We start from the raw sequence: 21,570 nt of genomic DNA on the forward strand, positions 1-21,570 counted from the left end.
CATAAGTGACCCTTTACTGTCCTGTACAAATAGGTTTACATGTCTGCTCACAAGTGACCTCTTACTGTCCTGTACCATCAGGTTTACATGTCTGCTCACAAGTGATCCCTTACTGTCCTGTACAAACAGGTTTACATGTCTTCTCACAAGTGATCCCTTACTGTCCTGTACAAACAGGTTTACATGTCTGCTCACAAGTGATCCCTTACTGTCCTGTACAAACAGGTTTACATGTCTGCTCACATGTGACCCCTTACTGTCCTGTACAAACAGGTGTACATGTCTGCTCACATGTGACCCCTTACTGTCATGTACAAACAGGTCTACATGTCTGCTCACAAGTGATCCCTTACTGTCCTGTACAAACAGGTTTACATGTCTGCTCACAAGTGACCCCTTACTGTCCTGTACAAACAGGTTTACATGTCTGCTCACAAGTGATCCCTTGCTGCCATGTTCAAAGACATACATGTCGTACAATACTCACAAGTGATTCCTTATTGTCCTGAGCAAACACATAGACAAGTCGTGCTGACAAGTGATTCCTTTCTGTCCTGTACAAATACTGGTCTACATATCGTGCTCAAATGTGATTCCGTACTGCACAGGTCTACAAAGAGATCTATATGTCCTGCTCAGAAGTGAACCATTACTGTCCTGTACGAAAACAGATGTTTACTTGTTGTGCAGTATGCATGGGTGATCCTTTGTTAACATGTACACAAATATCCATGTACAGTGCTATGCTCACGAGTGTCCTGTCCCGTACAATCACAGGACCAGTTTACATCATGCAATGCTCAAAAGTGATCGTTATTGTTGTGGACAAAGATCTGCGTTATAGATTCACAAATGATACTGCATTGCCCAATACAAACACCAAACAACAGATCCTGCGCACAAAATGATCCGTTGTTACATTTTCAGGCACATACCTACATGTCTTTCTCACAGTATTGCCCTGTGATGCTATACAGACACATATAAACATATCTAGCATTATTCACAAGTTTATCCTTTATTAATCCATATGCAAATGTCCATATGTACTGCTGTGCTCACAAGTGATCCCTTACTGCCCTGTACGAACACAGGTCTGCATGTCTCTCACAAGAGATCCCACAATTGTCCTGCACCCAAATTGACATGTCCCACAAGGCTGCAACTTGATCTGTTTGGTCATGCCACTGCATAATTGAAAATGCCATGAATTGAGAGTTAGCGAAGAATTTGTCCTGACAGCATAATGAAAATGCCATGAATTGAGAGTTAGCGAGGAATTTGTCATTTGACAGCATGATGAAAATGTAGAGTTATCGTCGACTGTTCTGGTTCAAACACCGAAAAAAAAAGATACCCCCCAAAAAAACAAACAAACAACAACAAACCAAAAAAACAAAAAAAGGAAACCAAAACAAACAACAACAGACAAACAAACAAACAAATAAACAACCGCTAATCAGCAAATACATAAACGTAAACCTTTACTTATTAAGTAGTGGATGTGAAGAAAAAATGTATGTGATTCCTGTCAGCGGAACAAAGATTCAGATCTGTGTGTGAAAACTCAAGCAAGAAAACCTCCCAAAAAACAACAACAAACAAAACAAAAAATACGGGAAGACATTCTCAGCTAATCAAATTATAACCCAGATAGTTTGGACAGCAGTTGACTCCTTTGCTGTTCCGATTGCCCGGACACGACTGACTATCATACATATATCTGAAAATTTGTCTCCAAGTAATGGCAAAAATTGGAAAGTGCTGCACAGTGGTGACCCAAGCTGTCTTCTCGGGAAGAGCAGTCCCCAGTCCCACGGGGAGAAACTTTAACATAATGTTGTGAAAAGATGTCTGTATCAGCGATCGGGAACCGTTTTTAGAAAACGAATATTTATGTATTGATCTATTCGTTTATTTATTTATTTCGAGCATTTTCTTGTCTTTTTGGCCGTTTTTCTTGAGAACCTTCGGGCGTTTCCGGTTTTTGGTGCATCGCGAACTTCACTGTTCCCAATGAAGATCGTTTCATTGATTCGCTTACCTGGTTACACACCTTGGCTGTAGACCTTATTTTGTTTTATTTATTCCTATTCCGTTAGTCTCCATAAAAATCCCTGTCCCGTTAGTTCCAGTAACAATTCCTATCCCGTTAATCCCATTTACAATTTCTGTCCCGTTAGTCTCCATAACAATTCCTATTCCGTTAGTCCCAGTAACAATTCCTATCCCGTAAGTCTCCATAACAATTCCTTCCGTTAGTCTCCATAACAATTCCTATCCCGTTAGTCTCCGTAACAATTCCTATCCCGTTAGTCTCCATGACAATTCCCATCTTGTTAGTCCGTATGTTCTATTCCTATCCCATAAGTCCCCATAACAATTCCTATCCCATTCGTCTCTGGAACAATTCATGTCCCATTGGTCTACATATCTCCATTTCAATTCGTATCTCAGCAGTCTACATAACGATTAGTATCTCAGGATGCTTCATAACATTAAGTAGTCCAATACTCTGCATGACTATCAGTATTCCAGCAATTTACATAACAATAAACAGCCCAGTAATCTGAAAAAAAATCGCTATACCAGCCTACTGGTGTGGGATTGAGCCGAGAAGTGCTTCAGGATTACACATGAATTCGCTATGTTCACACAAGTTTTGATGGATAATACATGTTCGTGGGATGGCCGTGTGTGTGTGTGTGTGTGTGTGTGTGTGTGTGTGATTTGTTTCCCCCGTTTGCTCAATGATTTACATTGCTTGGCAAGGAAGCAGGTGAGGTGGAACAGTTGGTGTACATTGTAATTCCAGCACGTTCAGTTTCCTTAGCGAAAACAAGTCATGCAAGCAAGTACAGATGGACAACATCACAGTGTTAAAGCCATTCTCAAGTCACAATCGAAGAAGTCATGATATGTGTAATCTACAAAAAGGCGATTTTCTGAACATAAAACGTCGGAATATGTACATGAAACACAAAAACAAGCAAACAAAAATATAATTAAAATTACCCTGTAGAAGCAAATCACAAAAGTAATGAAATGTGCGAGTGTAAACTGGAATTCATAGTCAATCTGCTCAGTTTAGCCAAGGGTAATGTTGGGGTCAAAGGTCAGTGTGGTCAAGAACACCCAACAGATACGAATTTGGGACAATAATGTCATTTGTATATCATACACATCAAATTAAAGACAACATTACCTTCTTTAATTAAGTGATCTCACATTTAAAGCAACAGATGAAAAATATGTGAACATAAAAACATTGATCATATTACCCAGTTAAAGCCAACCGTCATGCTACAAATCAGTTTTGATATGTATATATTCAACAATTTTTAAGTGTCACTCTGATGATGAAAATATACACACTGTCACTTGATTGAATCCATTCATAATGTCACAAAGCAGTCTTGATATGTATGATAAATGATGAATATTATGTTGTGAGCATAAAAGTTCCACTGTAAAGTTTAAAATACAAAACTCACCTGGCTACAGCCACCAACCATGCAAAATTGTAAAGATACAGAAAAAAAATATGGGCGGAAAAGTACCAACGTGAAAATGTAAATGCAGATAACATCACCCACTCCAGTCAATAAGTTAAACATCACCAGTTCAGTCCATAGGTTATAATATCACCCAGTCCAATCCATAGGTTATAACATCACCCAGTTCCAACCCATAGGTTAAACATCACCCAATCCAATCCATAGGTTTAACATCACCCAGTCCAATCCATGGATTATAACATCACCCAGTTCCAATCTATAGGTTAAACATCACCCAGTCCAATCCATAGGTTATAACATCACCCAGTTCCAACCCATAGGTTAACATCACCCAGTCCAATCCATAAGTTATAACATTACCCAGTCCAATCCATAGGTTAAACATCACCCAGTTTAATCCATAGGTTTAACATCACCCAGTTCAATCCATAGGTTATAACATCACCCAGCTCCAATCCATAGGTTAAACATCACCCAGCTCAAACCATAGGTTATAACATCACCCAGTTTCAATTCATAGGTTAAACATTACCCAGTTCAATCCGTAGATTAAACACCACCCAGTCCAATCCATAGATTAAACATTACCCAGTTCAATCCGTAGGTTATAACATCACCCAGTCCAATCCATAGGTTATAACATGACCCAGTCCAATCCATAGGTTATAACATCACCCAGTTCCAGGTTATAACATCACCCAGTCCAATCAATAGGTTATAACATTGCCTAGTTCCAGTCCATAGGTTATAACATCATCCAGTTCCAATCCATAGGTTAAACATCATCCAGTCCAATCCATAGGATATAGCATAACCCAGTCCAATCCATAAGTTATGCAAAAATTGAAATTTGGCATGGTATATGGAATAAATGATTATAATTTTCTGGGTAGAAAGTAGTTTTGTTCAAAATTAAGCAGACATGATGTCAAATACTACAAACAATCCTTGACATTTGAAAGAAGTCTTGATATGTAAACAATATTTACGGTTTTGTTGTGTGTTTTGTTATTTTGAGAGTACATACATGCATGCATACATTATTGTAAGTTTTGGGTGTGGCTGACTGTTTGATGAAGCAGTTTGTTTCTTGTCATGTCTTTTCATTTATTTCTCACTGCATCTGTGTTTCATCTTCCTTTTTATATCCTTGGTTTTATTCATTTATTTATCCCCCTTTTAAAAAGTTATTTCTTTCTTTCTGTCTTTCTTCCCACCCCTGATATAAGCAAGTCTTGAGTCAATAAACCATTTGTCTTGTCTTGTCTTCTTTTCATTCATTTTAACATTCTCCCTTTTTTCTTTCCTTCGTTTCTTCTTTCCTTTATTTACATTTAGTCTTCATTCTTACTTTCTTCATTCATTTTATCTTCCTTCCTGTCTCCCTTCCTTCCTTCCTTTCCTATTCTTTTTATTTTACACTTCTCTTTTTATGATTTGAACTTTTGCTTCCTGATTAACTACACTGATCTTTGAAATGATACCAGTTGTCTGTTCTATTTACAGAGTGTGGTTACAGGTCTTTTCAATATATGGCTCTATGCAAACGTTTCATAGAACAGTGGGAATAACATATATAATACTTCTTGACTTTTCTATTACCTGTTTCACAATTCAAGGAAAGTGGGGTTTGACAATATAGAGAAACGAGGCATTAAGCAATAATAGAAAAAAAAAGTGTGTGTGTGTGTGTGTGTGTGTGTGTGTGAGCGCGTGCACTCACACGCGCACGTGTGTGTGTGTGTGTGTGTGTGTGTACACGGAACATTGAAACAAAAAAAAGAGAACGTTAATGAAATAATCAAGCCAAGTATATAACAAAAATAGATAAAACAAAATAACAATGATAAAAAAGAACATAAATGATAACACTAAACAAAAGCAATATGGAAATAGACTTAACAACAATGGGCTGCTCACTCCCAACAGTCATCACTCACCATCACCTCCACCCACCATCCCCCACCCCCAACCAACCCAACAACTGCACACACACAAAACGCCCCCAACCTCAGAACACAGACTGCTTGGAATCATCTAATTCCCCACCACTCTCTACGCCCCCCGTCACGCCATTCCCATGATCCTCTCCCCTTCCGCCGACGCTTCCCAGAGTTCCGCGCGTCTCCAGAACTGCATCCGCTTCCTGGTTACCAGCCCGCCAACTTTCAACGTAACTGACGTCACCGTTATCGACTCTCTTCAACTCCCCAGACGGCGTCACGCCCATCACCACTCCCCCCTTATGCTCACCACCACCACAACCGCCATCCTGCACAACGTCTCCCTTGGAGGTAAGGCTCGTGAAGACGGGTTCAGGGGTGGTGGGTGAGCTGGGGGAGGGGGTGGACACGTGGACACGGGGGCGGGTTTGGGGTTCCATGTGACCGGAGCACGTGGCTACCAGGACCTCTTCTGACTCGCAGTGGACCTTGCGGCCTGCCTTGAAGGCGTGTACAAGATCTGCGGCCTCGTTGAGCAGGGGCACGACGACCACGAAGGCCAGCGCCAGGAAGGCCCAGGCTTTGGACATGTTCACCTGCATGTGTGTACAAATACAAATATATTGATTCAGTTTTTACAGGCTGTTAGACCCATATGTACAAATACAAATATACCGATTCAGTTTTTTTACAGGCTGTTAGACCCATATGTACAAATACAAATATATGGATTTAATTTTTACAGGCTGTTAGACCCATATGAACGAAGGCAAGGAGGAAGGTGGCAGGATGAATCAGATGTTCAGCTGCCTATACAGAGAGTCCGTGAGGGTGTGGGTTCGAATTCTGCTCTCGCCCTTTCTCCCAAGTTTGACTGGAAAATCAAACTGAGCGTCCAGTCTTTCGGATGAGACGATAAACCGAATTCCCGTGTGTAGCATGCACTTGGTGCACTGAAAAGAACCCATAGCAACGAGAGTGTTGTCCTCTGGCAAAATTATGTAAAACGAAATCCACTCTGATAGGTACACACATATATAAGCATGCACTCAAGGCCTGACAAGTGCGTTGGGTTACGCTGCTGTCAGGAATCTGCCTGGTGTAGCCTATATGGATTTGTCTGAACGCACTGACGCCTCCTTGAGAAACTGAAACTGAACAAAGGTGTAGACAATAGAAACCACGGGGCATTCCAGGCGATTTGGTATTCAAGCATGCAAAACCTCCTCTCTCTCTCTCTCTCTATATATATATATATATGTGTGTGTGTGTGTGTGTGTGTGTGTGTGTTGTTGTTGTTGTTGTTGTTGTTGTTTTGTTGTTGTTGTTGTGTGTGTGTAAAAGACAGAAACATCAGTTACTGAAGGTTGCATGGATGGATGGGTGGAAGGACAGAGCAGAGAACACAGACAGAGAGGCGGACACACAGACAGGCAGACAAACAGGCGGACAGAGGAGGAAGATGAAGAAGAAAGAAAGAAAGAAAGCCAAGCAGGCTGGCAGACAGACAGGCGGAAGAGGAAGAAGGGAGAAAGAGAAGAAGAAAGAAAGACATACAGACAGACAGGCAGGCACACAGACAAACTGACAGACAGGCAGAAGAAGAAGACAAAGAAGAAGAAAAAGAAACAAAAAACAACAACATACAGACAGGCAGACAGACAAACAGACAGAAGTAGAAAAATGAAAGAAAGAACAACAAGAGCAATAACACAAGGGATGGTGGAAGGAGAGTGGTTAGAGAGGTGAAGGGGAGAGAACCGATACCAACAGACAGGCGACTGACAGACATACAGACATAACACACACACACAAACACAGACAAACATGCACGCACGCACCCGCGGCACGCTTAAGCGCACGAACCCATTCCGTAGCTCGGGTCCGCGAAAGAAGCCGTACATCTTTTTACGAGGGCTATGCACTTTTATATGCACTTATACAGACACAGACACAGACAGACAGACAGACAGACAGACAGACACACACACACACACACACACACACCAGCAACAACAAAAAGACAGTGTGCTAACTCCTACCCATCCAATGAACTGCTCCTTGGTCATGACCTCGATGGCCACCATGCAGGCTGGCCACAGAATGACCAGCACCAAGGCCAGAGTGACTGACCCCACGTTGGCGATCCATCGAGATGTGCGAAAGGTCACGCTGACCTCCTGCAGCGTGGGCCTGTTGTCTAGCTGGTGGGCGCCGGTCAGCTCTAGTTCTCTGCAACAAAACATTGATAGGGTTGGTTGGGGTTAGCTCAGAGAATGGATAAAGCAGGTTGTGGTTAGCTCAGGGCAAGGATAGGGTAGGTTGGGGTAAGCTCAGAGAATGAATAGAGCAGGTTGGGGTTAGCTCAGGGCAAGGATAGGGTGGGTTGCGGTTAGCCCAGGAGATAGATATGGCAGGTTGGGGTTAGGTCAGGGGATTGATAGAGTTGGTTGGGTTAGCTCAGGGCAAGGATAGGGTAGGCTGGGGTTAGCTAAGGGAAGGCGCAGGGTAGATGGGGTTAGCTCAGGGCAAGGATAGGGTGGCGTAGGGTAGATAATGTTGGGTAAGGGTAAAACAGAGTGAGGCAATATATATCATGTCATATTTTTTTAATTATCACCGCAAAAAAAAAAGAAAAGAAAAAAAGTTCAATAAATAACTGACTAAAAAAACACATCATGGTACTCACTTGGCATACACTTCCGTCCACGGCACTAGAGGACTGTCAATGTCACGTGTATTCTCCCAAATCTCCGTGGCCTGTTCTTTGACATAGTGACGATTCGTCACCAGTGACGTCACAACCGTGATGAGGCCACCAGACAAAATGGCCACCAAGTTTCCACAGAGCATGGCTATCTCCTTGCCTACAATGTCATAAATGATGGGAACATTTGGTGTCAATGAATGAATAAATAAATAGATAAAAAAAGATGATAGATAGATATAGATAGATAAATTAATAGATAAATTGAAAAATGAATAAATAAATAAATAAATAAATCCATGATTCAATCAAACATTTTCATTAACCAAAGCAGCTACTCAATCAAGCAATCACTTGAAAACAAAATCAATCAAAAACTCACCTGTATTGTCCAGAAACTTGGTCAGTCCTCCCTCGTAGGTGGAAGCCACGACGAGCCACGTGATGAGCGCGAGCACCGTGCCCCCCACACTGCCAAGCATCATCCCCAGTCCCGTCAGGCGGCCCCAGAACATGCATAACGTAATGGGGATCACGGCTGACCCCACCAGGATGCCCATGAACAGGTATACCCAGCTGAGACTTAACTGCAAAACAACCAACAAAAAATACAAAACACACACACATATGAATAATCTATCTATCTATCTATATATATACACAAACATATCTAGATATAGATAATAGCTGTATATATATATATATATATATATATATATATAAATGATGAAAAATATCAAGGATGAATTAGATAAAGCTAGTGAATACATTTACATCGGGGATAAAGAATAACATTATAACCAGACATAGTTTTCATGAGGTGCTACTCGTATTGCTATTTCCACTGTTACCATAACACAACATCCCACACATGAATACCCCCCTCCTACACACATACATGAATACACTCACCCCTCCACACACACACACACACACACACCTTAATCATGCCCAGGATGACAGTGAGGGGGACTATGGCCATTGTGGTCCACACCAGACACCAGTTCTTCAGGCCACTCAAATACTCTGTGTACTCCCGAAATGCTCCGTGCATGGAGCACTTGTACTCTTTCCTGGTGGCTCGCTTATTCAGCTCCACCTGTCTGACATCACAAAGACATTCAGTTGCACCACGTGTACTAAAAATCACACAGATATCCCATTGCACCACATGTGCACAAAGACACAAAGATATTTCATTGCACCACATGTGCACAAAGACACAAAGATATTTCATTGCACCATATGTATACAAAGACCCAAAGATATTCCATTGCACCTTATGCATACAAAGACATAAAGATATTCCATTGCACAATATGCATAGAGGGACCCAAAGATATTTAGTTGCATCACAAAAACACGGATACAGTCCATTCCACCATAAAGACACAAAGATATTCCACTGAACCACAAGTACACAAAGACGTTCCTTTGCACCACGTTTACACAAAGACAAAAAGACATTACATAAAGGCACAAAGACATTTCATCGCACTGTATGTACACAAAGACCCAAAAGACATTCCATTGCACCACAAAGACACGTAGTTTTCATTGCACAACATGTACACAAAGACAAAATCCATTCCATTGCACCACATGTACACAAAGACACAGATATCCCCCTGCACCGCAAAGACACAAATACATTCTGTTGCACCACTTGTACAGAACAAATGAACAATGAATGAACAAATGTTTTATTGAGGGTAACTGGATAAGCTGGAAGCTTCTTTACACCATGCCCTCCCTCACACACAAACACACACACCCACTCACATGCACAAAAGATGAAAAAGGAAAAAAAAAGAAAGAAAAAAAGTGAAAGAAAAAAGAAAATCGGTACGGACACTCGGTGTAGACGGTAACAACAACAACAACAACTACAACAACAAGAGTTAATCACGAAACATAAAAAAATAGCATGGAATATAACTCACACACACACACACACACACACACACACACACACACACACACACACACACACACACAAACAAACACGCACGCACGCACCAGCTTACGCACGCATGCATACACGGACTGATATACACTAATCTTCTGAGCTCCTTTCCCTGTTCACATTGCCAGAGAGCAACGAAAAAAATGTTATTGTGTAGAAGCTCTCTCAAGAAGCTCAAACAAAACACGGAATATAAGAATTATTTATAACTGATTCATGAGATATTTTTGGTACTCTTTTTTGAATGATACCAAGGTGGATTTATTTTTCAGATAGTCGGGAATTTCATTCCATAGTTTACCACCAGAATACATGAGAGATGACATGAAGAGGTTAGTTCTCGGACGAGGGATAGAAATGGTATTTTTGCCACGAACACTTTTTTCAGGAAATTTCCTCTGAAGGTAGGATGGTGCTAATTTCTTTTTAATTTTGTACATAAAAACACCTTTATTAAAGATACATTTGAGATGGAAAGGAAGAATGTTTAGTTCGTTGTAGTCGTTAGTATAGACAGAAGATTTGAGGAGAATAATCTTGAGAGAACGTCTGTATATGCTTATGAGTGGTTTCAAGCAATTTTTGCTTGCTAAGTCCCAGCATGTTGAGGCATAGTCGATGTCAGGTTGAATGTATGCGTGAAAAAATAACTTGCGGGTATGTTGATCAAGGAAATGTTTAATTCTGTTGAGCTGATATAATTTTTTCGATAGCTTTTTACATAAAGCAGAAACATGATTAGACCATGACAGGTTATTATCAATAGTAAGACCAAGTAATTTGTAAGAATTAACTACCCCCAGCTCACTGCCAAGTACCTTTGGTCCGAGTAATCTAGATTTGATGTTTTGGCGTTTCTGTCTGGTTGTCACTAGCATAAATTTTGATTTGTGTGGGTGGATTGCCATGTGATTAATTTCGGTCCATTTTACGAGTTTATCAATATACTGAGTACATACGGCATCGACATTTGTGTCTTTTTTATGGAGGGTTGTGTCATCAGCGAAAAGTTCACAAGAAGATGAAACGAAAAGTGGAAGGTCATTTATATATATTGAAAATAAAACAGGCCCCAACACTGATCCCTGAGGAATTCCATAACTGATTGGCATAAGAGGGGATACTTTAGAATCTTGGAAGACAATTTGTTTCCTACTATTAAGAAAGGAAGATACAAGTTCGACAGATTCAGGGGATAATCCATACATGAGTAATTTTTTTGAGAGAAGATTGTGATCAATAGTATCAAAAGCTTTAGCAAAATCAATAAAAACAGAACCAGTAAATAAGTCGTTGTTTATGTTTAAATGCCATTCTTCTACGAGATTTGTTAGTGCGGTGTGACAGGAATGATTTTTTCTAAAGCCACTTTGATTGGGATGAAAAAAATCATATTTGCTGAAATGTGCTTGAAGATTAAGTTTAATATGTTTTTCGAGGGGTTTGGATAATGTGGATAATATTGATATAGGCCTATAGTTAGCAGGGTCAGATGGATCACCAGCTTTAAAGACAGGGAACACTTTAGCATTTTTAAAAGCTTGAGGATAGGAGGATTTATCAATGCAGAGGTTATAGATGTATGTAATGTGTTCAGAGATAATAGGTGCTGAAATCTTTAATATTTTACTATCTATACCATCCAAACCTCGGGATCTGGACTGTTTTAATGAAGATAATTCCTTGAACACGTCATGTACGCTAATATATGTTAGATAAAGGTTAGATTGTATGTGTTTGGTATCACAGAAACATTTTAGTAACTGCAAGTCATTGGACTGTGTGTTATCAACCTTGAAAATTCTTTCGGCGATAGTAGTAAAATGTTTATTTAGGATTTCAGGAGATAGTTCATTTCCAGTAGTAGAAGTTGAATTTTTCCTCGACAGTTGGTTGATAGCTTTCCAGATGGATTTTGAATCCTTTTTATTTATTATCAAGTCACTGAAATATTTCTTTTGGGCAGCCCGTTTCATTGCAGTTACTTTGTTTCTCTGTTTCTTAAATTTATCATCTTTTCCTGTAGTTTTCAGTAACAGATCACGATACTCTATTTCTAATTTAATATCTTCAGTTAACCAAGAAGGCTTTTCTTCATGTTTGACACGTTTAGTCCTTAAGGGAGCATGCTTGTTAAAGACAGAAAGAAAGTTACTATACCAAGTTGCAAGAGCACTATCAGGATCGGTACACTGGTAAACATTAGAAAAATCAACCATACATAAATCTGACAGAAATCCCTCTGTATCAAACTTTTTGTAGCTGCGGAACGATATATACTTGTGACTGCACCTGGGGATTTTTATTCCTTTCTTTGACCATGTTACACAAACAGGAAAGTGATCGCTAAGGCCGAATACGGGAACAGATGTTTCTACAACACTACTAGGGTTAGTTACATAAATGTGATCAATTAACGTTTCTGAGAGCAGCGTCTTTCTTGTTGGGGTATTTACAATCTGTGTTAAGTTGTATGATTCAAAAGTGCGTCTCCATTTATCCTGTGGTTTTAACAAATCTATATTAAAATCACCTAGCACAATTACTTCTGTGGAATAGTTCAAAGCATCTTCCATCATCAGCTCAAAGCGATCATGCCATTCAACCCGTTCTTCGGGGTTTCTGTAAAGAAAACACACAAGGATTGGCTTTGTCCCTTTGAAATGAATCTCTAACCAAATACACTCTATTCTATATTGATCAAAACAACTAACATGTTTATAATTAACTGACTGATGAACATAGGCAACTAATCCTGTTTCTAGTTTTAATGTGGCATCTCGCCTGATGAGATGGTATCCAGGAGCGGCTATAACATTATCAGAAACTAAATCAGATAATCGTGATTCAGAGACACATAGATATCCTATTGCACCACATGTACAAAAAGACACTCCACTGTACCACATGTACAAAAAGACACTCCACTGCACCACATGTACAAAAGGACACTCCACTGCACCACATGTACAGAAAGACACTCCACTGCACCAAATGTACAAAAGGACACTCCACTGCACCACATGTACAGAAAGACACTCCACTGTACCACATGTACAAAAGGACACTCCACTGCACCACATGTACAAAAGGACACTCCATTGTACACACAGATGTTCCATTGCACCACATGTACAAAAAGATAATTCCATCATGCCACAAAGACACACATACGTTCCACATGTTGACAAAAAGACGTTCCACAGCACCACAAAGACAATCCACTGCACCACATGTACACAAAGACGTTCCACTGCACCACAAAGACACAGACATTCCATTGCACATGTACACAGAGACCTTCCACTGCACCACATGTACACAGAGACGTTTCACTGCACAACATGTACACAGAGACGTTCCACTGTACCATATGTACACAGAGACGTTCCATTGCACCACAAAGACACAGACATTTCATTACACCATAAGACACAAAGACATTCCAATGCACCACAAAGACACAAAGACGTTCCACTGCACCACATGTACACAAAGACGTTCCATGGCACAACGAGTACACATACATTCTATTACACCATGTACACAATGACGTTCCATCGCATAATATGAAAACACCACATAAATGGAATAAAAACCATCCCGCTCAGCCCACTTACTTGTCGTCCTTGTGGCACTGTGCGCAGTGAGTCATGCTGGTGCACGTGCACTTGTCACGTGGGTTAGCCATTCGGCCACGCCCCTTTCCGCACAGGATACAGCTGTTTGCGTCGGTCGTTCGCCGGTAAGGCTACACAGACACAGACACAGACATATAGATCAGCTTGCACACGCCCACACACATACCCACACAGACACTCAGGTACAGACACACAAGGACACACAGATACAGACCAACTTGCACACGCCCACACACATACCCACACAGACACTCAGGTACAGACACACAGAGACACACAGATATAGACCAACTTGCACACGCCCACACACATACCCACACAGACACTCAGGTACAAATGAACAAATGTTTTATTGAGGGTAAACTGGATAAGCTGGAAGCTTCTTTACACCATGCCCTCCCTCACACACAAACACACACACCCACACACACGCACAAAAGATGAAAAAGGAAAGAAAAAAAAATCGGTACGGACACTCGGTGCAGACAGTAACAACAACAACAACAACTACAACAACAAGAGTTAATCACGAAACAAAAAAAAAAATAGCATGGAATATAACTCAATCACACACACACACACACACACACACACACACACACACACACACACACACACACACACCAGCGTACGCACGCATGCATACACGGGCTGATATACACTAATCTTCTGAGCTCCTTTCCCTGTTCACATTGCCAGAGAGCAACGAAAAAAATATTATTGTGTGGAAGCTCTCTCAAGAAGCTCAAACAAAACACGGTATATAAGAATTGTTTATAATTGTTTCACGAGATATTTTTGGTACTCTTTTCTGAATGATACCAAGGTGGATTTATTTTTCAGATAGTCGGGAATTTCATTCCATACTTTACCACAAGAATACATGAGAGATGACATGAAAAGGTTAGTTCTCGGACGAGGGATAGAAATGGTATTTTTGCCACGAACACTTTTTTCAGGAAATTTCCTCTGAAGGTAGGATGGTGCTAATTTCTTTTTAATTTTGTACATAAAAACACCTTTATTAAAGATACATTTGAGATGGAAAGGAAGAATGTTTAGTTCTTTGTAGTCGTTAGTATAGATAGAAGATTTGAGGAGAATAATCTTGAGAGAACGTCTGTATATACTTATGAGTGGTTTCAAGCAATTTTTACTTGCTAAGACCCAGCATGTTGAGGCATAGTCGATGTCGGGTTGAATGTATGCGTGAAAAAATAGTTTGCGGGTATGTTGATCAAGGAAATGTTTAATTCTGTTAAGCTGATATAATTTTTTCGATAGCTTTTTACACAAAGCAGAAACACGATTAGACCATGACAGGTTATTATCAATTGTAAGACCAAGTAATTTGTAAGAATTAACTACCCCCAACTCACTGCCAAGTACCTTTGGTCCGAGTAATCTAGATTTGATGTTTTGGCGTTTCTGTCTGGTTGTCACTAGCATAAATTTTGATTTGTGTGGGTGGATTGCCATGTGATTAATTTCGGTCCATTTTACGAGTTTATCAATATCAATCTGCAACTGAGTACATACGGCATCGACATTTGTCTTTTTTTTTTTTTTTTTTTTTTTGGAGGGTTGTGTCATCAGTGAAAAGTTCACAAGAAGATGAAACGAAAAGTGGGTCATTTATATATATTGAAAATAAAACAAGCCCCAACACTGATCCCTGAGGAATTCCATATTGATTGGCATAAGAGGGGATAATTTAGAATCTTGGAAGACAATTTGTTTCCTACTATTAAGAAAGGAAGATACAAGTTCGACAGATTCAGGGGATAATCCATACATGAGTAATTTTTTTGAGAGAAGATTGTGATCAATAGTATCAAAAGCTTTAGCAAAATCAATAAAAACAGAACCAGTAAATAAGTCGTTGTTTATGTTTAAATGCCATTCTTCTACGAGATTTGTTAGTGCGGTGTGACAGGAATGATTTTTTCTAAAGCCACTTTGATTGGGATGAAAAAAAATCATATTTGCTGAAATGTGCTTGAAGATTAAGTTTAATATGTTTTTCGAGGGGTTTGGATAATGTGGATAATATTGATATAGGCCTATAGTTAGCAGGGTCAGATGGATCACCAGCTTTAAAGACAGGGAACACTTTAGCATTTTTAAAAGCTTGAGGATAGGAGGATTTATCAATGCAGAGGTTATAGATGTATGTAATGTGTTCAGAGATAATAGGTGCTGAAATCTTTAATATTTTACTATCTATGCCATCCAAACCTCGGGATCTGGACTGTTTTAATGAAGATAATTCTTTGAACACGTCATGTACGCTAATATATGTTAGATAAAGGTTAGATTGTATGTGTTTGGTATCACAGAAACATTTTAGTAACTGCAAGTCATTGGACTGTGTGTTATCAACCTTGAAAATTCTTTCGGCGATAGTAGTAAAATGTTTATTTAGGATTTCAGGAGATTTTTCCAGTATGTCCCTTTGAAATGAATCTCTAACCAAATACACCCTATTCTATATTGAACAAAACAACTAACGTGTTTATAATTAACTGACTGATGAACATTAGGCAACCAATCCTGTTTCTAGTTTTAATGTGGCATCTCGCCTGACGAGATGGTATCCAGGAGCAGATATAACATTATCAGAAACTAAATCAGATAATCGTGATTCAGAGAAGCCAAAAGTGTGAAAGCAATCGCCAGAGTTTGATAAAATGGAAGGAATGTCTGACATCTTGTTCAACATATGACAAGTATTCAGATGACTAATTTTAAATCCAGTTTTTGTCAACCACCTCGGGGTAGTGGGGCATTTCTCCATGTTCAAGTAATATGCTCGCAGGGAATAAAGCAAAATAGTTAATGTCCTTTAAGACAAAGATAACACTTACGACACAACACTAATTAGAAATACAGAATACCACACTTACATCTGTACAAAGCAAATCAAGTTGAAATGAATTTGTTTAGATATATCTACGCAACTTCCGTGAATAAGACAGTAAGTTAACAATTATTGTTTAAACGTCCCCATCCGAGTATACAATATGGCCTGATTTGACAATGAATAATCAGAACATATCAACTAACTGTGATGCATTTTAATTATAATTTACATAGTGTTATCACGAACATCTTGAAACAAAATATGAAACAAAGCATTAAATGTCATTATGTTTAAAGCAATGACAAGCTTACGGTAGGTTTATGTATACCAAATCATTGTACCATATATGGAGACAAAAAGATGAAGAAGCAACATAGCTACAGCCACATATTACAATACAACAATATGGACCAGCTGCACATAATACAAGTTAGCAGTGTGGCACGGCACTGGGATGATCTGGCGAAGCAATACACCGTGTCTACCACGATGGCATCGGTCGCTGACGGTCACGGTCGTACACCAGGTGAGATGCCAGGTTGACGAGTTGTTGTGCACACTGGCCAACAGGGCTGGGTGGAAGCCAGCTGTGATTGTCATAGATGGAGCCCTGTGGGGGTAGGTGTGAAGTCTTGGGCACCTGGGACTGGGTACTGAGGTTGTGAGAACCCTCCTCTGTGGACATTGAGGGGAGGGTAAGGGAATGGGTCTGGGCATCTGGGGTGCTGGGTGTAGGGAATCACTGGACGTGGGAAGGGGTAAGGAGGGGGGGCATATGGGAAGGATGAAAAGGTATGTGGTGGGGGGTACAGACTTGCATTTTCATGGGATCGTCTGGCTAGAGGGGGAGGTAATTCGTCCCCTTCACCATCTGCCAAACGGTCTGTAGGTGTGCGGTCCTGGGGCTGGACTCGCTGAGGTGGACGTGCCTCACTGAAGGTGACACGCCGGTCACTCCTGGACGGCAGAGGGGGAAAGTGGGCAGTGGATGATAAGGGAGGAGAGCCTGCATCAGCAAGGTCTAGGTACTGGGACCAGCGTGAGGAAGCTGATTCACTGCTGACGTGCGGGGATCTCCCTCTATCCCTGTGACCTGAGGAAGGACGTGAGGACCCCACGTCTTCAGGACGGTTGTTGTTTTCTGTACGGCCAGGCTGAGGGAGAACCCTCTTGAAGGTGACGGCAAGGCAGGCCGTCCCTCTTCTACTGGGGTGAGTGGCATCATTATACAATGCCTGACGTGGTGCCCCGTTCTGAGTTACAAAGGCACTGCAGTGGTCAATCATGTCCACCTGCATGCTCATGCAGGCAGAATACAAACTTCTGTTGGATGGTGCAATGGTATTGTTCAATTGATTACGACCTCCAGCAGGGAGAATAGAGCTGAATGCTATATATGCTGAGGGAAAACAACTGGTGCACAGGCCAATGAGTTCACACCATTTCTGGGTTGAAACCGGTCCAGCTGAACAATCATTGATTCCAACATGCACAATAACAGTTAGTATTTGATCTTGTTTTGCTAAACTATTGAACCACTGGGCGAGATCATCAACCGTTATTCCAGGAATGCATACTTTAAAGAGAGGGTCACTGTGAGTTTGTAGCCTCTTAGGGTTTACATACCTAATGACAGAGTCCCCAATTAGTAACGAGGAGGATTCAGCTGGGATATTTATTTCACCTAGAACTTGCTTTGGGGTAAGTTTTTGAATCGGTGTTTTTAAGTCATGTGTTGAAGCATGTGCTGAGATTTCTGGGATGCTTTTCCCTCTAGGGGAGTGTGACATTCTTTGATTTTGGCTTTTGTTAACAGTTTGATCCTGGTTGGATTCTGATAGAACATCAAATCGGTTTTGTGTAGGTACATGTATAGTTTCACTGTTTGAATGATGAACTGTAGAAACAGACTGAGACGTGCTTTCAAGGCAAACATGTCCATCATCTTCCTGTGGCATGGAATCACTAGAAGCATTACCAGATGCTGCAGTTAGTGCTGGAGACGGGCCAGAGAACTGGCCTTCAGAGACTGACATAACATTGGGCTGTGGGTCAGAAGATGTCTCAGAAGCATACCAGAGAAGTCACTCATAACGTCAAGCAGTATACTTCCGTCACGCTGTAACTGTTCTGGTGCTGGGTGAGGGGATACTAGGGGAGTGTGGGCGGTTACTTCCTTCTGTGTACACACAGGGGGAGATAAGTTTAAGCTCTTATGATTATCTGTCAAAAAGGTAAGAGGAATCGAAACTATTGAAGTCTGAAATGTGTGCGAATCTTGGTTTACACAGTACCCACAAGATCTTTCAAGACCTCGCACTCCTCTGTGTCCCATTTAGCACAATCACTACCCTGACACAGTAATGTTCCTGAGTCTTGCCGAGTATGGTGGTGTGTCCATCGAGATCGATGATGACCATCGTTGTCATCCAGCTGGGGGATGGGGGGAGGGTGGTGGTGGGGTGGGGGGAGGATGCTCATGAATCTATCTGTGAATGCGCAGATGGCTGAATAGTCCAATCTGTGCACGAAATGTTCGCTGACAGTTGGGACAGACAAAGACAGGCATACCATTGTCAGGGAGCTTGTTTGCCCGTGACTTTCTGGCCTGCCTCTTCTGAACAGCTGCAGCAGTCCTGTTGGCCTCGCACAACTTGGCACCTTTGTGCACAGCAGCGCGCCATTTGTCACGGTCCACTGCAGATTCCTCCCAGGAGTCATGGTTGATATCAAACGCTTTCAGAGAGACTTTCAGAGTATCTCTGAAGTGCTTCTTCTGACCTCCGTGTGATCTCTTCCCTTGTTGCAGCTCGCCATAGAAGAGCCTTTTGGGCAGCCGATGGCCAGCGAAGCTGGGACTGCATCAGGATGGTGAAGATGCTGGGAAAGGTGGCTTTTGCGAGCACCTCTTGTGTCTGGGGTCTTGTCTTGCCACTTGATGTTCAGTAGCTTCCTGAGGCATGTTGTGTGGAAGTGGTTCAGCTTCTTGGCATGTCGTTGGTACACTGTCCAAGTTTCGCAGGCGTACAGTAGTGTGGGGAGAACTACTGCTCTGTAGACTTTTAGCTTGGTCTCAAGACTAATGCCTCTTCTGTTCCAGACATTTGCATTGAGTCTACCAAAAGTTGCGCTTGCTCTTGCAATCCTGACGTTCACTTCATCGTCGATGGTCGCATTTCGTGACAGTGTGCTGCCAAGGTATGTGAACCGCTCCACCGCACTGAGTCTCTGACCGTTGACTGTGATGTTGGGCTCAACGTAGGGTTTCCCTGGGGCTGGCTGACGGAGAACTTCAGTTTTCCTCGTGCTGATGGTAAGGCCGAAGTTCCTGCTGGCAGTGGCAAACTTGTCAACGCTGAGTTGCATGTCAGCTTCAGATCCAGCGTTGAGGGCACAATCATCAGCAAACAAAAAGTCTCTGATGATGTCTGTCATGACCTTCGTTTTTGCTTGAAGCCTTCTGAGGTTAAACAACTTGCCATCGGTTCGGTACTTTAGGCCGATTCCAACATCGCCATCTCTGAAGGCATCAGTAAGCATAGCAGAAAACATGAGGCTGAACAGCGTTGGAGCCAGGACGCAGCCTTGCTTGACACCATTTGTGACAGCAAAAGGAGCAGATGTTTCGCCTTTGTCCTGGACTTGAGCCTGCATGCCTTCATGGAATTGGCTGACCAAGGAAATAAATTTCCGAGGGCATCCGTACTTGGCCATGATCTTCCACAGTCCCTCTCTACTCACGGTGTCGAAGGCCTTAGTGAGGTCGACATAGGTCGAGAACAGATCAGCATTTTGCTCCTGACATTTCTCTTGCAGCTGCCTTGCAGCAAACACCATGTCGGTGGTTCCGCGCTCTTTCCGGAATCCACATTGGCTCTCAGGCAAATGACCTTGGTCAAGGTGTGCTGTGAGGCGGTTTAGTAGGATCCTGGCAAGTATCTTGCCTGCGATGGAGAGCAAGGAAATGCCCCGATGGTTACCACAGGCTTGCCGGTTCCCCTTTCGCTTGTACAAGTGAATGATAGATGCATCTTTGAAATCCTGGGGGATCGTCTCTTCTTTCCACATGAGTGAGTACAGCTGATGGAGCTTCTCAGCACAGTGCCTCCATCCTTGTAGACCTCTGCTGGTATGGAGTCTGAGCCAGGTGCTTTGCCACTGGATAGCAGACGGATTGCTTTCTGGGTCTCAAGAGGTGTTGGCGGATCGTCCAGTGCTTCGTTGATGGGGACTTGTGGGAGACGGTCTATGGCTTCATCATTTATGGAGGAAGGGCGATTTAAGACACTGTTGAAGTGCTCAGCCCAGCGTTCGAGAATTTTCTCCTTCTCGGTGATCAAGGTATTCCCATCTGCACTGAGGAGGGGGGATGATCCTGAGGATGTGGGGCCGTAGACTTCTTTTAAGGCATCATAGAACCTCTTCATATCGTGCCTGTCAGCATATCCCTGGATCTCATCAGCTTTGTCACTCAGCCACTTATCCTGCATCTGGCGTAACTTTTGCTGAACAGTCCTGCAGATGGCATCGTACGCATCCTTTTTTGATGTGGACTTTGGGTTGCTCAGGTAGGCTTGATGCAGACGGCGTTTCTCATCCAGAAGCTGCTTGATTTCATCACAGTTTTCATCAAACCAGTCTTTGTGCTTTCTGGTCATGGGTCCCAGGGTCTCTGAAGCTGTACTATAGATCAGCTCATGCAGGGTCCTCCAGTCAGACTCCACATTCTGGTTGTCCAGAGGCGGATTCCAGACGATCTTCCAGCAGCTCCACAAAGGACTGTTTGATGGTGATGTTTTTCAGCTTAGCGATGTTGAGCCGTTTTGGAGCCTTCTGGCCTTGGGGGCGTCTCTTGGGCTGGATTCGAATATTCAGCTTCGAGACTACAAGGCGATGGTCTGTCCAACACTCGGCGCCGCACATGGTCTTTGT

The 21,570-nt window shown here is 41.9% G+C and overlaps 1 protein-coding gene across 1 annotated transcript in view; it reads right to left on the bottom strand.

The window, feature by feature from the left end:
* Positions 1-5,529: 5,529 nt before the first annotated feature.
* Positions 5,530-21,570, bottom strand: part of LOC143302021 (uncharacterized) — a 78,794-nt gene continuing 62,753 nt past the window's right edge. Inside the window, exons 12-17 of the mRNA XM_076616507.1 lie at positions 13,755-13,885; positions 9,109-9,271; positions 8,551-8,755; positions 8,151-8,328; positions 7,504-7,693; positions 5,530-6,057 (exon numbers count right to left, since the gene is read on the bottom strand). Of these exons, the coding sequence (XP_076472622.1) occupies positions 5,530-6,057; positions 7,504-7,693; positions 8,151-8,328; positions 8,551-8,755; positions 9,109-9,271; positions 13,755-13,885 (1,395 nt within the window). The remainder of the gene's footprint in view (positions 6,058-7,503; positions 7,694-8,150; positions 8,329-8,550; positions 8,756-9,108; positions 9,272-13,754; positions 13,886-21,570) is intronic.

Source organism: Babylonia areolata, chromosome 28 (genome assembly GCF_041734735.1).
Source record: "Babylonia areolata isolate BAREFJ2019XMU chromosome 28, ASM4173473v1, whole genome shotgun sequence".
NCBI lineage: Eukaryota > Metazoa > Mollusca > Gastropoda > Neogastropoda > Buccinidae > Babylonia > Babylonia areolata.